This window comes from Sorex fumeus, unplaced genomic scaffold, assembly GCF_029834395.1.
Source record: "Sorex fumeus unplaced genomic scaffold, SorFum_2.1 ptg000037l, whole genome shotgun sequence".
Taxonomy (NCBI): domain Eukaryota; kingdom Metazoa; phylum Chordata; class Mammalia; order Eulipotyphla; family Soricidae; genus Sorex; species Sorex fumeus.
The window spans coordinates 6,068,928-6,088,921 of NW_026606094.1; the positions used below are offsets into that span (position 1 = coordinate 6,068,928).

General features: G+C 35.6%; 1 protein-coding gene across 1 annotated transcript; it reads right to left on the minus strand.

Moving 5' to 3' along the window:
- Nucleotides 1–10,105: 10,105 nt before the first annotated feature.
- LOC130027602 (hyaluronidase PH-20-like) lies at nt 10,106–19,180 on the minus strand. Its single transcript, XM_056118446.1, has 3 exons — nt 18,227–19,180; nt 17,700–17,789; nt 10,106–10,507 (listed from the first exon to the last, which is right to left on the minus strand). The coding sequence occupies exons 1-3, from the start codon at nt 19,178–19,180 to the stop codon at nt 10,106–10,108; spliced, it is 1,446 nt and encodes a 481-aa protein (XP_055974421.1).
- Between the last annotated feature and the right edge of the window lie 814 nt (nt 19,181–19,994).

A 19,994-nucleotide genomic window follows, 5' to 3' on the forward strand; every position in this document is an offset into this window, starting at 1 on the left:
CAGACCAAGAATTCAACACTGTGGTCCACTGCTTTCTGTGTCTGCTTATCTACATCAAGGTGTCAACTTGATGAAATGCCAGAGCCTTTAATCATTGTCTTCTCAAAATGTTTTCTCATGAAAGGAAAGCAGAATATAAACTTCTCCTTTACAGAGCTGTGATTCAGAAAGAGGTAGACAACTCGAAACTTCACATAACTCTTTCTTAAGCACTTCTGCTCAGACACGCTGAAAATTGAAGCATGGGTTCTTAATTCTTCCTCTGCTGGCATCAACTCTATCCTCTTGCTGAAGATGGAAGTCACTGATGTGAAGCCAATGGAAACTGAAGTACATAAATCCAGTTTAGATAGTCTTGGTATACCTTGGTATTCATTCCCTCGTCGCAAGGCCATTGTGTTACTTTGAGCATGAACTGATTCTGAGTGCTTGAGATATGCTGTTGCAAGCCCAGTTTTTCTGTCTGTGTTACCATCAAAACAAAAAGTCCAACAAGAACAAAATAGTGGCTGGCAGAGGGAAATGTTATAAATTAGATGGAAGGGGATCAAATATAAGATGGCAGATGGCAACTTGACTTATGTACATAATGTTGTTATGTACATAATGTTGTTTATACAGATGTCGATCTACAAGTCTGTATACCTAAGGCCAATATAAGGCTAGAAACAAATATTACTTCAAAAACACAAGAAAAAAGTCCTTGCAAAAATACTTTGGTATAAAGACCACTTAATAATTTCAATTACTCTTTCTAGTCAGGAACGAGAGTCCTTTTCACTGAAATTTAATTTTTAGTAAAACTCAAATTTGTTTAAACATTTTATTTGCACATTGCAGACTTTTTTTAAAAAAGTTTCAGAATATTATCTACAATTAATTTTGTATTTATGCAAAAATGTAAAATGTATAAAATACTTTACAAAATATATTTTGATCCAATGCAATAAGACGTGGGTAATTTTACTTAAAATCTTACATAATTTTTTCTGGGTAGTGATACCTTCATATTTACCAGATCTGTAATGACTCCATGAGACAAAAATAGTAGTAGTAGCATGAATTTACTTCTTAAGGTCAAGGCCATCGGTGTAGCTTGCTTCCTCCCCATATACCTAGGATAGGCAGCATATTTAATAGCCAAGTCTGTTGGTCATGGGGGACTTAAATAATTTTCCCATTTCTTAAAGGATACTGATCACAGTGGATAGAGCTGGATAGATAAACAAATATATCTATAGATGTTACCTCGAAAAATGTATGCAAATTATTATTCTTTATTAAGGTAAGGAGGAAAGCTTTACTAGGATATTATGAATTGGAAAAGGAAGAGCTAACTTAATGGGATATTAAATGAAATTTTATTTCCTTTGGTTGATACCACAAGATAGTGGGTTACAAAATATTTCTCTTTTTGCCTTGCTTTTCTATACTGAATTCATCAAAACTTTTAACAAGCAAAGTAGACGTGATCCCGGTACTTAAATACTATGGGATAAATTATGTGTCTATACAGTTCATATACTGAATTCCCCCCAGCCCACCCCTCTGTCTTTCAAAATGCAACTGTATATGGAGACATAGCATTTACAAAGTTAAGTTACAGTGAGGTCATTTGGGTGGGCCCTAATTGAATATAAGCAAAATTATCTTTAAAGAAGAGAAAATTTGGTCATAGATGAAAGACACAGGGAGAAGAGATGATGACCATCTACCAGTACAGGAGTGAACTTTGGAATGAATTCTTTCCCTTATGGTCTCAGAAGGAACCAAGCTCGCAAACACCTTGACAGTGGATATGTAGACCCCCAGAATAGTAAGCAAATAGATTTCTACATTTGAAACTGATGTAGGCAGGCAGGCAAAAAGGAAAGGCCCCCTCCCAAGGCAATAACAAAAGATGACCTTGCAGAAAACAGGAAAAAATAGGAACTAAGACCTGAAAAGACCCTCACCACTCTATAGCAACAGATTCAGAGGAGCTCCTGCAGAAACAAAAGGCCAGGAAAGGAAATTCAAAGACCATCACCACTTCCAAGCTGCTTCCTTAGCAACTTCTACCTAGGTAGAAGCCCCACATGAGGGCAGTTTTGAGAAACCCTATAAAGGCCACCTTGAACAAAGGAAGGGCCTGTATATGCTGCCCAAGCCCATGAGCTGCTTGCGCCTACATGGCCAAGCACATGTTGCCCACATCTCCCTCTTGAGATCTGTGCTTTCATACTTTCATGTCTAATGCTGGAATGTGCGTAGGGGCTCTCTCTGCCCTTGGAGAAGCCCGGGTTCTCTCTTGGACACGTTATTCTCCACTCTCTCCCACTTTCTCTTCCTCTTCTCTTTCAGAACCTCCAAATAAGGGGGCTGGAGCAATAGCATAGCGGGTAGGGTGTTTGCCTTGCACGCAGCTGACCCAGGTTCGATTCCCAGCATGCCATATGGTCCCCTGAGCACCGCCAGGGTTAATTCCTGAGTGCAGAGCCAGGAGTAACCCCTGTGCATCACCAGGTGTGACCCAGAGCACACACACACAAAACAATTTAAAAAACCTCCAAATAAAATCTGTTTACTTCCCTGTTTGTCTAATCCTGAAATTCTTTTCTGCAAGATGAGACAAAAAGCTAGTAATCCTGAGTCCTGGGTGGCAGAGGTGGATGGGAGAAAGTGACCATCTTTCTTCTCCCCACTTCACATAGTTACCAGTGGGTTCCACCAACAACAAAACAACTCTGCATGTATTGCAACATCATTGAAGCCTTAGCAAACTGATCAGATACAAAAAGTATATCCCAGAGCTTCCCAGGAAAAGATAGTAAAAACAGGCAAGAGAACCCTGCACAAAAGCAGACACAATACGGGGAGTCCATGTGGTCATGTCCTGTGAAAGGAGAAAATTCTTTCAACCGGAGAACAATAGCTCTGAGATTCAAAGTTTTAGGTACATTCATCATACATTAAATCTACTAGATAGTGGGACAACTCTAGTGCAACAATCTAAACAGCCTTCAAGAATAGACTGAGGGGTCAGAGAGATAGTATAGAGGGCAGGGTGCATGCCTTACGCATGGTCTACCTGGATTTGATCTCCAGCATCCCATATGGCCCTCTGAACACTGCCAAGAGTGATTCCTCAGCGCAGAACCAGGAATAATCCCTGAGCATTGCTAGTGTGGCCCCCAAACCAAAATTAAAAAGAACAGACTGAAAGGAAATCCTTACCAGGTCACAACTGCAAATGTCAGATTGACCTGTTTCTCTACTTGCATCTTGCACTGTTTCAGTTACTCTTCTTCACCCTCACTCCCCATCCAGAGGTGTTGGTGTTCTCTGGCTCTGCTCCACTCCAATCTCATGGTATCAAATATCCTTTAATAGTTTTTGACTCCTATTATCCTTCAGATTTGAGTTCACACCCTTCACTGTCTTTCCTTACCCAGAGGGTTACCATGGAAAAATTGATCAGCTGCCCCAGTGTGTGATTTTCATCAGATGGTAACAGTGATCACTGTTCCAGGTTACCAAGAACAATTAGTGAAAAAAAATACCTTTCTGCTTTTAGCACAGGCTTGGTCTAGAGCAATTATCCAATAAACAAGTGCTAAAATACAAACTGAAACCATACAACAAAACCTATGATGCTTCCTATGGGCCAGGCACCAAACCAAAATCTGTAAATCCTTAGCAGAGAAAATAAAAGAAGGCTCAGATGTGATTGTTCCACTGGCTCATTTCTGAGGGTTTTTGAGTTCAATGTATAAAATTAATAACCTCCCCACTGTTTACGATATTAAAGTTTCTTTAGTGTGGTTTACATAGGTAGACAAGATCTCCCCTGAGATCAGGCCCTTCTCTCTTTGCTCCCCATGTAGGACAGAACTGAAATGTTGTGTCCAGTCCTTTGCTGTCCTTGTCTGAAATCTACTGTTCTGTTATCTCTGGACTCTCAAAGCCCATTGCCCTGGATAACCCCTTTGTTCTTTTGTCATCATTTGTTCTCAGACCCTCCTGGGAGTCTGAGATGCTTTTCCTACCATTTCCCCTGGGTACCAGAAAGGGTACCAGAAAGGTACCAGAAAGTTCCCTCTCTGAGTCCCCTTTTATGTTTGCGGTTTTTACCCCATAAGGTATTTCCATTCTCTCTCTGACTGGCTCTCCTTAATGTGGAAATTTGAGTAATCAATTAAATCTACAGGATTAGCTGGAGTTCTTTTTCTTTCCCTTACCCCTGCACTGAAACACAGAGAAGGTGTGCTATTTGCCTGAGCTCACACAGTAAGTGAGAGACCTGGAGCTCAAAACTTGGGTACACTGGCTCTAGAGGTCACCTTCTCAAATGCTACCTATGATATGTCTCACTATGGCTACTTATGTTAAGAATACTGCACCCTATTCGTCCCCTTCATCTTCTAAATCATATGACTTAAAAAACAACAACAAAGTCACCTCTTGTTTGCATACCCAACAGACACCTTAGGTACAACATGTTAAAACAAGTACCGAGTCCCATTCTCTGCCTGTTCTCCTTAATCAGGAATGCAGGTCAGTGCCCTGGGGAAAAACTGTGCCCACCTTAGTCAGCTTGCTTTCCTTTGGCGCTTCCACAGCTGAGTATTGATAGAAAATCTACTCCCTGCTTCTGCTGTAAAGAAAAATTTCACCCTTGTGTCTAGAGAATGAGAGCTAGGAAGTATTCCAGTGATGCAAACTTCTAGTAACTCATTTGCTTCTTCCCTTTGAGTTTCTCCATAGATAGATAGATAGATAGATATAGATAGAGATACACACACACACACATAAACATAATGGGAATGAATTTCTCTCTACTTACATATGTTACATATACATATATACTTTAAAATAAAATATATATATGCATATATGTGTGTGTATACATAAAGCTTTTTAAATATTAGGGCTGTGCATAATTGGATCACCTGGTGGTATTCAGGGGCTATTTCTGTCTCTGTGCTGAGGCAATATTTGGGTGGCTGTATGTGTTATCAAGGATTTAAACTGGGGCTGGTAGGATGCAAAGAAACCACCTTAACTCCTGTATTATCTTTCTGGCCTCTAAAGGCATTCCTTTTTCACACATAAAAGTTAGCTACTGAATGTACATATAGAATTATGTGCCCTTTGACTGCCTGAGCCCAAGAGATAAGCAGTTAGAAAAGTTCTCAGAAATTAGTTTAGTGTATTCATGATCAAATGCTGTTTTGATTATAAATAAGCAGTAATGAAGAAGTCGGAGTGGAAAGAAAAAAAATTTTAAAGGAAATTAAAACAACAAACACTTCTTTGAAATTTTAGGTGCCATGATGTTATCTTCTCTCATGACCAAAGGAGAGCAATATAGTGTAATGGTGGAATGTACAGGTTTGAAGCAGAAATATCCAGATTTTTGCACTCCCTCCCGATCCCGGCCAGTTTGACCTATGTAACTCCAGACAAGTTCCTTCATAAGGAGTAGTAAATAATGTTAGATCTCACTTAAGGATTAACGTTTTCAGAAGGGTATTATATGTAATTCTAAGACATAGTTGTATACTACATATGACAATCAATGTGTTGGTTCTCCTTTAAAAAAATGATTAGCCCTCAGATCTTCATTACTGCTCATTTATAATCAAAATCAACAGAAAAAAATGTATATTGACTTCCTTGTTCCATTAAAAATTACATAATTATAGATTAATCCATAATTATAGATCTTCCTTATCTTTATATCTTTTATTTAGGATTAACAAATTGGTGTGAGGGAAGTAATATATTTTAACTAAAAATATTTTCAGGGCCAGACACTTGCCTGGCACATAAATGATCTGAACCCTGTCACTACATTTAGTCCTCTAGACACTGCCAGATGTAATCACTGAGCACAAAGTCAGGAGTGGAGTGTTCAGCATAGCTACGTGGGTCAAATAACAAATAAAAAGCTGTAAGTGCTGTATACTGACTCTACTGAGGTTTATTGTTAAATATGAGACAGAGTGAAATGATTGAAAATCAAATAGGAAAATAGAATTGTATTTTCACAATATGTCAAAATGTCATGGCATAAATCAGAGACTCTAGATGTAGCATGACCTGGCATGACAGAAACTTGTGTAGATATTATTTTTTTTTTTTTTTGCTTTTCAGGTCACACCCTGCGGCGCACAGGGGTTACTCCTGGCTTTGCACTCAGGAATTATCCTGGCTGTGCTCAGGGAACCATATGGGGTGCTGGGAATCGAACCCAGGCCAGCAGTGTGTAAGGCAAACGCCCTACCCGCTGTTTAATATCACTCCAGCCCCGATTTTTTGATATTTGTGTATACATAAAAAAGTTCATTGTGACAGAATTAATACATTTTGTCTTTTTGAAAATTAGACATATTTTTTCTGTTAAACACAATTATACTTTATTCATCAAAATAAAAATTTTATAACTCATTTTTTAAATTTTAAAGGTAAAGTCTCAATCATCAAAGAGGGAAATTTTTGAAAAGCACATAAAGGTTTTAAATAAAGAATGATCGTAAGTAAATACCTAAAATTCTTATAAAAAGTCCTGGGCTCGCCTCCTTTTTTAAATTTCCTCTAGTTCCTTTAACAGTTGTACCTGCTTTACAGTTGAGAGAATATATTCAGAGAAGGTAAGCAACTAGCCAGAAGAAAACATTTTCCACATGGCTAACTGGGGTCAGTGTCTTCTTTCCTGCCATCCTACAACCAAGGATTAGGCTTCCCATGAACAATTGCTAGAAATTGTTTTCAAGTGAAAGAATCCATTTTAGGGCATCAAATTTTTGCGTGCTTCAGCTAACTTGCAACATTGCTTTCTGTAAAACTGCTTGGCTGCTTTGCACCTGGGGGAGAGGGGACTTGGAATGTGAACAGGACATAACTTCTTTCTAAACCAAGTGTGACAGGATTCAGGTGTATTTACTGTTCCTGAAATGTATTGTCTCAGTAAAGCACCCTGCAGACTTGGGTAAAGGATAACTCAGGATGCGGATGCCTGGAAACTATTGTCTTAGCAAAGACCCCTGCAGATGTGTTGGGTAAAGGATAACTCAAAATGTGGATGGTTGAGGGAGTTGACCTAAGGCTTAATGATTCCGGCTATAACCTTGCTTGTGCTGACAATCGATGTACGTAAATGCTGATCTTTGAATCTATAGGCTAAGGAGTGAGGTACTTTTAAATGGATTGTATAAGAAAGTATATGTTGTTACAAACCTATTGGCTATGAAATGTGCGGGCCTTGCTGTAACAGCCAGTGAATGCCTATATAAGACCTCCTTTGAAGAAGCTTGGGGCTCTCAGCCACTGTCCACTCTGGGGTATGCTGTGGAGCCCCAGCATGCTGGTCTAAATAAACCTCGTTTGTACTCCTGCAGGAATTGTGTCTGTCTGGTCTCTCTTCGCCTCCCAAGGCCAGGGAACTCCCGATTCCAACACAATTATTCCTAACTAAAGAGTTGTTTTCAAAACCTACAGGAGACTCAATGGACACATGAATATGAGACTTGGTGGACAAATGGATTCATAGTTCTTCTTAATGAATAACGTCTGCTAAAGTTCTTTCAAGGGTTACACAGGTATACATTATTCTCATTTCATTAGAATGAAGTTAAGCCAGGTAATGAAAGTTAATTCCTCATACTGCTAGTAAATGTTACAAGTTAAGATTTGCCCTTAAATTGTCCAACTCCAAAATGGAGACACTTCTAGATTCATCTTGCTGCTTTCGTTCTAAGTCCTGGCCCTTTCCATAAAAAAATCCTAAGTAAAAGACTCTCTAGGTATTGTCCTTTTGAGATCATTATCAAATTGTCTTCTTTTATGGCCTATGAAAGCTTTAGCAGCAGGAACAAAATAAGAAAGGAGAATGAAGGTTAGGGCTAAAGTAAAGGGTATCATTCATCCAGGAAGAAAAATATTGTGAAAAATGACAATAACTCCTTCAAATAAAATTATTTGGTGCACCCTTCTTGGCTTTTATTTGTTTTTAACATATTTAGAGGGCACCTTCTAAGTTCCAGATAATGTTCTTCACATTATGAAGATAAAAGTAGATCGAACAGACCAAACATCCGAGGCTCACATTACAAAGACATAATGGGAATGAAAAATAGATAAGTGTATCATGTTGTGATATGTTTTCAAAGAAAAACATGGGGCAGGGCAGAAATCTGGGGATGATTTTCACTGTAATAACATCTCACTATGATTTTATAGGCTTTACATCATTTGACCATTATCTACTGTGACTCTTAAAAGCAAACTCCATGTTCCATCCTTCTAAAGTTCCTTGTGTTTTCACCTGCAAGGCATCACACACATTATTTCTTTGATGATATTTGAAATTCTTCTCTGGTGCCCTCAGTTTTTTTCTTGAGTCTCCTGAATATGCAGAGCTTTGATCATAGCAATTATCTAACTCTATGATGCTATTTTCCTTTTCAGTGTCTGTTTTTCTGAAAATTGCAACAAACTCATTGATAGCAAGAAAAGTCTTTGACATCATCTTGAATCTGTGTTGCTTAATATTGGGCTTGGCCAAGAATAAACACTCAATAGTGCTCCATAAAGGCTATGAATGCATGCTGTGATGAAATAAGACCTTTTGGTAAACAGTATTATAAAATTTGATTAAAAAAACAGTGAAAAATATAATAGTTAATAATTTAATTGTGAAGACATAGTAAATCATGAACAAAAGTTGGTAGCATTATTTGTTTTAGAGGCTACTCATTATAAATACACCATAAACAAATTCTCATCATGAAATGATTCTATGCTCAGGACCAACAAGTATATTAAAAACATTCTGTTTTACAGGAAAGAGCTTTTAGGTCAAAATCTTTTGTAATTTTTATTCTGAATTATAAACTACTCATACAAACATTCCTTTGTAGTAAAATGTCATCAAAAATATTCACTTTTCTCAAAAGAAAACTAAGTCTTTAATTATTATATAGATCCTTAGGACAGAACTGAAGGGTTTTAGGTTCTTTGGTCGGGTGGTTGTGCAGCAATTTTGTACACCAACAGCATAAACATTAATACTATCTTCTTCAATAATAAAATAAATACCAAAAAATTATAGCTTCTAATTGAACCAAAAATATAACTGTTCCTCTTAATTCTATTTATACATTCACAGTATATAAAATATTTTCAAGAGAGTCTTGCCAATTAGAAAATTACAATACGATATCAACATACAAGATAAATTATAGGCTATGTTAATCAAGCCACAAAAAAATGTCAATAAATCAAAATGTCATATCATTTTATTAAGGATTAACACTATTTTAAATATGGTTTGAAGGCACTACTTAATGTCCCTTATCAATAAATAGTCATTTCAAGTTCAATTTAATTGTGTAAAAATAATCTCTTCTACCCTGGTTTGAGTTCTGGCATCAGATACGATACACTGACCCATACCGGGAGTGATTCCTGAGCAATTTTTTTGCTTCTTTTGGGTCACACCCGGCATTGCACAGGGGTCACTCCTGGCTCATTGCACTCAGGAATTATCCCTGGCGGTACTCAGGGGACCATATGGGATGCCAGGAATCGAACCTGGGTTGGCTGCGTAAAAGGCAAACGCACTACCCACTGTGCTGTCACTCCAGTCCCTGCCCTGAGTACTATTGAGTGTGGGACCCAAAGCAAATCAATCAAGCAGGCAAAAAAATAAAGGAACAAGAAAAATAATCTATGTTCAAGTCGTCAGACTATCATTTTGCAATGTAGTTATATTTGCATCCCAAATATAAAATTTCAGTGTATAATTCTTTTTGCTCCTCTGAAAAAAATGCTAGCTAAAGTATTAAATATAAAAGATATCAAAACAAAGTATATAGAAAATAAATTTAATTAGCATTGAACTAATACTAGTATAGAGTACTGTACTTCACTTTTCTTGTTTAAAATACTGTGACTAAAAGTGTTTTTCACTTAACATTCTGACAGCCTTCTTGGTGTTGCTGGAGCTGGCGTTCATTGACTACCTGACTTTGAAGTACACACTGATGTTATTTCCAGGAACACGTGTGATCACTGTGGCAGATGGTATAGAAGATGAGATGTTGTTGGAATTGCTAGACAGTCACTTTTGCAAGCTGAAGAAATTATTAGCTTCTGATTTTAAACATGCTCTTATGCAAACATTTTTACCAACACACACATTAATAGAATGAACATTGTGTATATCAACTCTCTTCTTACACTGAGTGTTGGTAAAACAACTGCATTGAAATTTTTCAGAAAAGTTCCACATGTCTACAAGTGTGGGTTTTCCAACAACTCTGTATTTTCCAAATTTCCCTATTCTAATAGAAAAATTACTTGGGTTCAGGTGAAGATAGTCACTTGAATTCGAGTTTTTCCTTACACATACTCCTTTATCATTACAAAGCACTTGGCTACACAATTTGGCTGCTAGGGTGACGTTGATTATATACGGATTCATTACAATCTTCGTGTAATTTTTTATGTTTGCGCAGGACTCCTATAAAATTATAAAAAGGTCAGAATATTAAGGGAAAATTTAGTTCATGTGTTAATTAACTTACTGTGATAAATAATTCTAAAGAAGTGCTTTTACACACACACACATACACACACACTCACACACATACACACAAACCCAGACCAAATCCAAACACAGAGCTTAGGAAAGGAAGGGAAATGTTTTGTTTTTCACAAGTTAACAAGTTTCCTTCAAATGCTTTCTTCTAACATTTGTTAGTTTTATGTACCATATCATTATGTAATTGACTGATTAATGTTTAACATGTCCTATCTAACTTTAAAACAAACAAACAAACACACACTGTCCTCCCAGAGCAGGCTCAGTAATGTCTCCATTGTGAGATTTGTTGTTACTGTGTTTGGCATATTGAATATGTCATGAGTAGCTTGCCAGGCTTTGCCGTGCAGGTGAGATACTCTCGGTAGCTTTCTGGGCTCTCCGAGAGGGGTGGAAGAATCAAACTCGGCTCAGCCGGTCTGGCTGTGCGCAAGACATACACCCTACTGCTGTGCTATCTCTCCAGCCCACCTAATTTTAGTCTTCTTCAATAATTTATAAAATAATTGGGGTATGAGGAAATACATTAAGTTCACATTGAAGTCTATTTTATAATGTCTATCTGTATGAATTGAGAAATTCTTCAATACTTTTAAGCAATAGTTCTCTATGTAAGTGATTTTGGGACTGTTAATTCACTTAGTTTTGCTTCAGCTTCATAATCTTTAGAGGATCATTATAGCACCTGCCTTTTCGAGTTGTTTTGAAGACAAAAAGGTACAATATACAGAAAAGGGTTCAACACAAAGCCTAGCATATTAGCCCTCAAGAAATTATAAGTAAATATAATCAGTATTGCATTTGTCAGGCAAAATTAAGCAGCATTAGTAAGAGGGATTTTGAAACTGCTAGCATAAAAGAATGAAACATGTTCTACTCAGCTGTGTGTTAATTGTCATATACTCCCAGTTATGAGTCATGCAGGTCTTCTACAGGTATAGTTATTTGTCAGAGTTTAAGTGTTGTTATAACTCAAATGATTCATTCTAAATATGGGACATTCTAAAATATGGGCACGGCACTTTTAAAACCACGGAAGATAGTCACTTTCTTTCATGAGCAAAGTTCTATTGAGTGAGTGGCTATGTTATTACTTTCCCAGAGTACTTGACGGTGGTGGGTAGATAGTCATTGGGTACACTGTGGCTGCTTCCACTTAATCTATTTCTTATTTCTTTGGGTAAAGCCATAAATAATAGACAGAATAACAGTTTTCAAAGATTGCCTTGTTACATTTTCTAGAACCTATAAATAAATTTTACATGGGAAAAAGAACTTTATAAAAATGATTTCTGTATAGCATTGAAATGAGATTAATGCTGACAGATTTGAATTAACTCACTATAACTCTATACTTTTATTTAACTCAGAATTATTAACTTTGAGGATACAGATAGAATTCAAGAGTTAAATAATGTAGTAACCTCTCAAAAACAACAGCCAGCAGGGAGAGGAGAAAAAACTCTCATAGCTACAACCAGAAAGAAATCAATGTTCTGCAAACTACCTAAAGGAACAAGTCAGGATCCTTTCTTACCTAGAAAGATTGTAAACCTGTTGACTCAGTTCTATGATACCTGTTATAGATTGACATGCAGAATTGTAGGATGATAAATTTCTGTTGCATAAACCCATTTGTTGTAATTTTTGTAGCAGCAGTAGAAAAATCTCTTGTTAACCCTCCAAAAGCTTTGCATGCTGTTTAGAATAATAATCAACTTCTCTTTACTATTTGTACAGTATAGATTTTGTTCATCCTTCCTTCTTCTCGAACAACTACATCTCACCCTCTGGACATAGCAGCTATGTTATAAGCATGATCAGTTCATTTCAAACTGCTTTTACCGCTCCCTCTAATTGGAATGCTTTTGTTTTTAATTTTAATATGCTTGACATCATGCTGTCATTTGGATTCAGACTTAACTAGATAAACCCTTCTCAGACATCTTTCTATATATTCTCTCACATAGTTCTACTTTAATTCTCTGCCTAACACTTATTACATCAAATATTTTTATTTGTCTATTGTTTGTAGCACATAAACATTAATTATAAATTCCACGAGTTCGGGGTCTGAATTATTTTTCAACGTGGAATATTCCATGAAAAGTAGTCATAGGAATTTAAATAAAACAAAGTTGACACTGTAGCTTTCCACAGAGACAAGGGTTAGATAAATTAAGGGATAAAGTATGACAATGGTTTGAAATATTAGGCTACACAGATGCTCGGCATATTTAAAGTTGGACCCTAAAAATGTAATATCTAATTTATGTTAAATATAAGACTGATGCTTTTAATATAATGTTATAAATATTTTAATAATGGTCAACTTAGGTATGAAATTGACATTAGTGAGTATTGGGAACCAAATATACCATCATTAATCAGAGGGTGGCATGAAATATAGTACTTATTTCTGCTTTTGACAGCTACAATACTTGGAAAATAATAAAATGAAGTAAATTGTTTCTTTTTGAATTTTGAATATTACATTTTAATAAATTAACTTGCTAGAGTTTTATAATTTAACATTAAATTATGACTACATTAGTTATAAAGATGAAATCTTGCAGTTTCGCTATAACTTGGTTGTCAAAAGAAAGAAGAAAACTGAGTGATATCTCTCATATGTAAAATATAAAGAAAAAAGGCAAGGAACTATACACTGGCAAGTGAAAAAAAACCCTAAGACTCTATTCACAGTACTAAATTCCCAATTCAAGTGATGGGGCAGATAGATAACAAGAGGAAATAGAAGGAGGTGTAGCTCAAGGATATTTGCATTTCAGGGAAAATTGTGGTGAAGTAATATTATATTATATGTTTATTGCTTAGGTACAATAAACATTAATACCATTATAGATAAAGGTACCTCAATAAAAATATTGTTAGAGTTTAACAATCAGTTCACAAAATATTTGAATCTTAATAATCAAGAAAGTGAACCTAAACCAATACAAGCTGCTTCTACCATACCACTGAACCAAATAAAATGGAATGGAATTAAATGAATTGCTTATATTTCATAACAATTTTCTAAAGTACCAGTCATTGAAAACAAATCTATAATTAATGGTTTCTCAAGTTGCCAGTGAATCAGAGGAAATATGACAACTAACAAGGCATCATTCATCACAAGTAGCTTAGAAAAGTGGTTTTCCTTTTTTATGTAAATAGCATTCAAATTAATCATAAATTAGGAAAGTACCAGAAAAACATATAAAAGTGTACAAAGGTGAGAAGAAGGCAGTGTCACTGAAAACAGTCATGCTTAAAGTTGAAGAACTGCCACTGCATGAATAACTCTATAAGTAATTTTAGATCTGGGTTGAGGAATGTGAAATGAAGATTTAAATCCATTAAAAACAAAGTACGACAATTAAAAACTATGTTGTCATTCTACTAATGGGGTAAGTCTGAATCATTCCTCCTAGGAAAGGGTGGAGCTCTCACTTAAAAAAAATAAAAAATACTGGAGCTGGAGAAATAGGACAGGGTTAAGGCCCTTGCCTTACATGTGGCTGACCCCTGTTCAATTCCTGATACTATATATAGTACCCTGAGCACAATCAGGAAAGATCCCTGAGCATACAGCCAGAAGTAAGTCTTGAACACAGTCAGGTATGGCCTGAAAACCAATGAAAAGAAGCACTTTGGAGAATATATCTTAGCTCTAACAACAACAACAACAACAACAACAAAAATCAGTGGGAACATTGAGAATGGAGATCATAGATGTGAAGGAAATAATTCATAAAAATCATTATCCCTGACATAATATTGAATTTTAAATAATATATTACATTTCAAAATTTTTCCTATGACATTAATTAAGAATGAGTTGGAACTCTTTCACTGAACTGTTAGTTTCTTCTATTTGTTGATCAAACAAGAGACAACTGATGTAGAAAAGAGGCAAAAGTGGTGAGATTATTTTTTAAAGTATTTACAAACATTTTACTAATAAATATTTGTATAAATGAAATAAAAACAAGACTATTATACCTGATAGACAAGAGGATAAAACGTATCTTTTGGTCTTAAAGGGAAAAGTCTCTTCTCTACAGTTCTTAGAATAAGACCCCTGGCCACAAACATCATTAGACATTCTCTAGTCATGAAACATCTCTATCTCTTTAACGTTCATCAGAGAAGAAAAAGTTGAGTTCCAACTCAGCAGTGTTCGGGTTACAGTTTTACTCTTGCTTTGAGCCAAAATGTCTGAAAAAGTGGGGGATAGGTAGCTATATAAATAATTAAACAAGAATGGAAATAGAGAAATATTAGGTCTTGATAGTGAAAGATTTTTGAGGTAAAAAAATAAATTCAGAGAAAATGATTAAAAGCGACACTATACAAAACAAAGCATAAGCATTTTTTTATGATAAAGCAAGCTCCACTTAAACTTTTACATAAAATAGATGTTATTATACTATTTGTGGAGAGCTAAGAGCTTAGTTTCCCTTTGTGGGGGGGAATTTTGAATGATTTGGTAGTTTCCAAGCATATGCTTTTTTCCCACCCCTTTAGTCTCCCTCTTCATTATCAACAAAACTCTCTTCCTGAAGTCTTTCTCAACTCAGAGGCAAAACCTTCAAGCCAGATGCAATGAAGTCATGTTATTCCTCTTAGCCACCCTACTTACCGATACCTAAAACAATCTCATTCAAAATCTAAGCACCTGTCTTCCCTCCCTTTTCTCAATCTTGCCTGTCAAAATCTTTTCTCAAAAGATCCACTTAACTCCATGATTTAATTAAAAATAAAAACATGTTTAAACTCATTCTAAAATAAAATTTTCATTCTTCTGTTCTCACACTCTACACCTTCTACAGCAGAATAACAATACCTATGGCTTATGAAGCCCCCCTGTCCTACCCCATTATACCATGGTCCACATCTTTTACCACTGCCTTCCTTGCACATTCTAATACTTCTACTTATTTCTTAAAGAACGCATTCCAGTCTCAAGGCCACTTTTTCTCTTCTTGACTTAGATTCATATTTCCATTTTCTCTGCTCCAATTTGAACTCATCAGAGAGGTATGTTTCACTATTTCATCTAAAATACCATCACATTCCTTTCCGTTCTATTTTCATTGTTTCATTGCTATTAAAGGCATATATCACTACTTTAGGGCTGGAGCAATAGCACAGCAGGTAAGGTGTTTGCCTTGCAAGCGGCCAACATTGCCGACCCGAGTTGGATTCCTCTGCCCCTCTCGGAGAGCCCAGCAAGCTACCAAGAGTATCTCGCCCGCATGGCAGAGCCTGGCAAGCTACCCGTGACTTATTTAATATGCCAAACACAGTAACAATTGTCACAATGGAGATGTTACTGGGCCCGCTTGAGCAAATCGATGAACAACGGGAGAACAGTGACAGTGACAGTGATCACTGCTTTATGGTATGCTATGTGCTTGTTCTGGTTTCAGCTATGAAAATGAAGCTATCTGATGAGGGTATTTTGCTTTGCTCATTGTTACATTTCCACACCTTAAACAACTCCCTCACCCTTAATCATCACTATAGTCCAATAAACCAAGAATTCAAATAAATTTTTTCAGCTAAGGTCCAAACAGAAAATATTTTAGCTTTTAAAATGAATTAGTTTTTGTCTTAACTACTTAGTTATGCTTTAGAAAGCAAACACATTTATAGACACTTAAACAAATGAGCATAACTGTTTCCAAATGCTTTTATTGATAGAAATGGAAATGTTAATTTTATATATTATGGAATACTATCTTATGTTTATTATAAAAATTATTAAAATGAGAAATTATGAGAAAAATACTCAAGATATTCGTAGAAAAATGCCAGCATGGTTAGATAAGGAAACAAAAAATACCTTCTGATGTTTGCAAGAAACATAGTTGAACTCTCAAAATTAATACAGGCTCAGAGTGAAAGGTTGAAAAGAAAATGGTAAACTGAAAAGATCAGGAATTTAAATACTAGTATCAGATCAAATAGTGTCTAAACTAAAGAAGGCAGTAAGAAATATGGATGGAGATTAAATCCTGACTGAGTGATCAATAGAGCTAGAGGACTTAGCTTTTATTAATATTTATGCATCAAACAAAGAAGCAGTAAGGTTCATAAAAACAATTTTCAACAGACTTGAGGAGATGCATTTATGACAAAACAAAAGCAGTGGAAGACTAACATTCCACCCTTGTCATCTGTTTAAAATCTGGACAGAACAATCATAAAAAAAATTAGAGAATAAAATTTCCCCCAAAGGAATTATAAAAATTGGAATTCATAAACTTAAGTCTAATCTGCACACCCAAAATCTAATATGCATTCTTCAATAATGTTGTAGGACATTCTCAAGGATAAACCATACACTGGTACACAATATTAGTCTCCAAATAGTCCCTGAAAACAGGAATCATATTAAGTATCTTTTTAGACCCTAGTGCTGTGAAGATAGAAATTAACTATAAATAGAAAATTTGGAAATACTCAAATATTCTGAAAGTGAACAACAAATTATTGAACAACCATTGAAAGAGAAAAAAAACAAAGAATAAATAAATAAATGCCTTGAAACAAGCAAGAATGAAGACGCAAACAATCAGAATGTAGGGACACAACAAAAGCAGGGCTAAATAGGAATTTCTTAGCAATAGTAATTTACTAAAGGAAACAAGAACAAGCTTACATAACCTGAACTTACATTTTGAAAAGCTAGAGAAAAAATTATAGATGAAACCCAAACTAAGTAGATGAAAAGAAATAATAAAAATAGTATTAAAATTAATACTATTAATTTAGTATAATTAATACTAATATTAATATTAATTATACTAAATTAAATATTAATTATTTTAATATTATAAAATTATGATTTTTATAATAATTATAATATAATTATAATATAATTATTACAATTATTTTATAATAATTATAATTATAATACTTATGATTATTATAATTATAACTATAATTATAATAATAATTATAATACTAGATTCACTCCAAGGATTCAAGGATTGTTGAATATGCAAAGTCAACTAATGAATTAATGTAACATGCCATGAGAAAAATGGAAAAATCAAAATCATATTATACACCAATAAATTAAAGATTGACAACTTACCACAGTGTCACTTAGATTGAGGCTCCCCCACACTATAATTCCAGAGACACCTAGAGCCATACCTTCACCAACTGTATGCACAAGGTCAGTCTGGCAAAAATGATAGAGTTAGCATGCAGAAATATAATGGACAGCAACACCAAAGCTAAGTTTACTGAGCCAACAACAATAACTTAAATATCTCCCACTTTTTCTATCTTTTGCATAAACTACGACCTTCTATAGAAAAAATACACATTTCCTATTGGTTTTTAAAATTACATCTACTAAAAAGAGCAGACCCATAGAAGAAAACTAGCTAAAGGAACTGAGTTAATACATTGTCTCTACTAACTTATTACCCATGAATAAAGGGATTATATGATTACATTTACAATGAAAATGTTTTCCCTTTACCTAGAACGCAAAACTACCTGTGTATGTCCCTGCTTTTCGTGGCTGTTTCACTCTTTTAAGAAGTGACGTCAAATTCCACCAACTGATTGTATACACTATTTCTTACCCCGCTCCCACCTTGATTTACTTACCTCAGAAAGGTATTCCTTAGTATCAGTAAAGACTGGACGCACGTATACAAAAATCGGAAGAGGATTTCCATCACCGTGCACTTTAGAAACACGGATGGATTCCAGAATACGATTACGGGCAAAGAGAGCAGCAAGTGGAGTTGCCTTCAGGGGGGATTTTAGATAAATGGATGGGAAAAGAGCCGTGCTGTCCTTCCACAACCAATTGAGCCTATTGTTTCTCTGTATTTCTCTCTCAAAGCAACTTCCGTTGTAACCCGGTTTTGTATATCCATGATTATAACAATCAGGAAAAAGATAATAACCCCATAGGTAATTTGGCCGAAGTGTTTTTCCCAACTTTATGGTATCTTCCATAAATTTTCTTCCTGCTTTCTCAAACTCTTCTTTGGCTATTTTAGCAGCCTCTGAATCATTTAGTTTTATATTTTTTTGCTGAACCAGCTCAATAGATCGAATCTTGTAAACTTCTTTTTTCAACCAGTTTCTTGACCAGGTAGGTCTCCACTCTTCCCAGTCAATAACAGCCAAGCCCATTTTGTTACTTGGAAGGTAGTGGGAAATCTGTTTACTGGCATAGTCCAAGTGCTTTTGTAGGTGTCCCAGCTGGGGAATTCCTCCATTCACAGATTTGCCTGTTTGTACATGTACATAAGGATAATAGCCAAGTCTATCCTCATAAAATATTATTATACCTTTTCCTGCATAATCTGGTTTGGGGCTTCCTACTAAAGAGAAAAGACTTAGATCTACTTTCACTGTATGCTTTTGAGCACATACTTCAGTTGGGGCATTCCAGCCCCAGACAAAAGTATTATTTGCAAAAACTGGGCGTGCTCTGAAACTCATAGTCAAGCAAACGGGAAACAGAAGGAAAATGAACACAGCCTGGATGGTTCCATTTAATCCAACAAAGTTCCTCAAGAAGGTAGATCTGACCACTAGTACTTCCATGGCTTGGAATAATAACAATGAAAATCACTTATTTTTTCCTATACACTTTGATCGATCTATTTTTGATGTCTGATGAAAGCATGTAAGTGAAATAATGATCATGTTAAGTAAAGATATTCTTCTTGCTTCGTTCTTTGCAAGTTGCTTTTCCTTAACCGAAAAAGAAGAAAAACAGAGTGTATTGTAAATAACTTATGTACCAGAGATTGCACTCTTAACCAAGTTGCCAACATTGAGTGCCTTCAGTTTAATTCAAATTTGAAAGATAAAGGGTCTCCCCCAGTGATTTAATTAAAAAAAATTTTACGTATGATGCAAACTATTATAGCTAATATTTGATTCATCATTCCAATTTATTTCCAAGTTGGTAGAGGTGAATTCAGAATTTTTACCTTTTCTAGTAGTGCAACAATCCACACCTATTGGTGACTAGCAGAAGTCAGTTGAATGAGAATAAGTTTGAACTTGAATCCTAATTTTTACCAGATGCTTTTTAAAAGACTAAGATGAATTTCCAGATACTTAGATAAATCTAATTGATTTTTTTTCTTTTTGGCGATGCTCAGGGGTTACTCCTGGCTCATGCATTCAGGAATCACTCCTGGCGGTGCTGGGGGGGCGGGGAACATATGGGATACTGGGAATCGAACCTGTGTTGGCCATGTTGGCTGCATGCAAGGCAAACGCCCTACCCGCTGTGATATCGCTCCAGCCCCAAAATCTGATAGAATTTTAAGCTTGTATGTTTTGTTTTGTTTTGTTTTTTCTTTGAAAGGGTATAGGTACAGAATCAAGCAAGTCTCTTCTGCCAAAT

Coding starts and splice junctions, on each gene's coding strand:
- LOC130027602 (XM_056118446.1), bottom strand. CDS start 19,180: ATGGAAGTACTAGTGGTCAGATCTACCTTCTTGAGGAACTTTGTTGGA. Junction 17,790..18,226: donor CTAAGGAATACCTTTCTGAG/GTAAGTAAATCA, acceptor CATTTTTGCCAG/ACTGACCTTGTGCATACAGT. Junction 10,508..17,699: donor TCAATCTAAGTGACACTGTG/GTAAGTTGTCAA, acceptor ATAATTTTATAG/GAGTCCTGCGCAAACATAAA.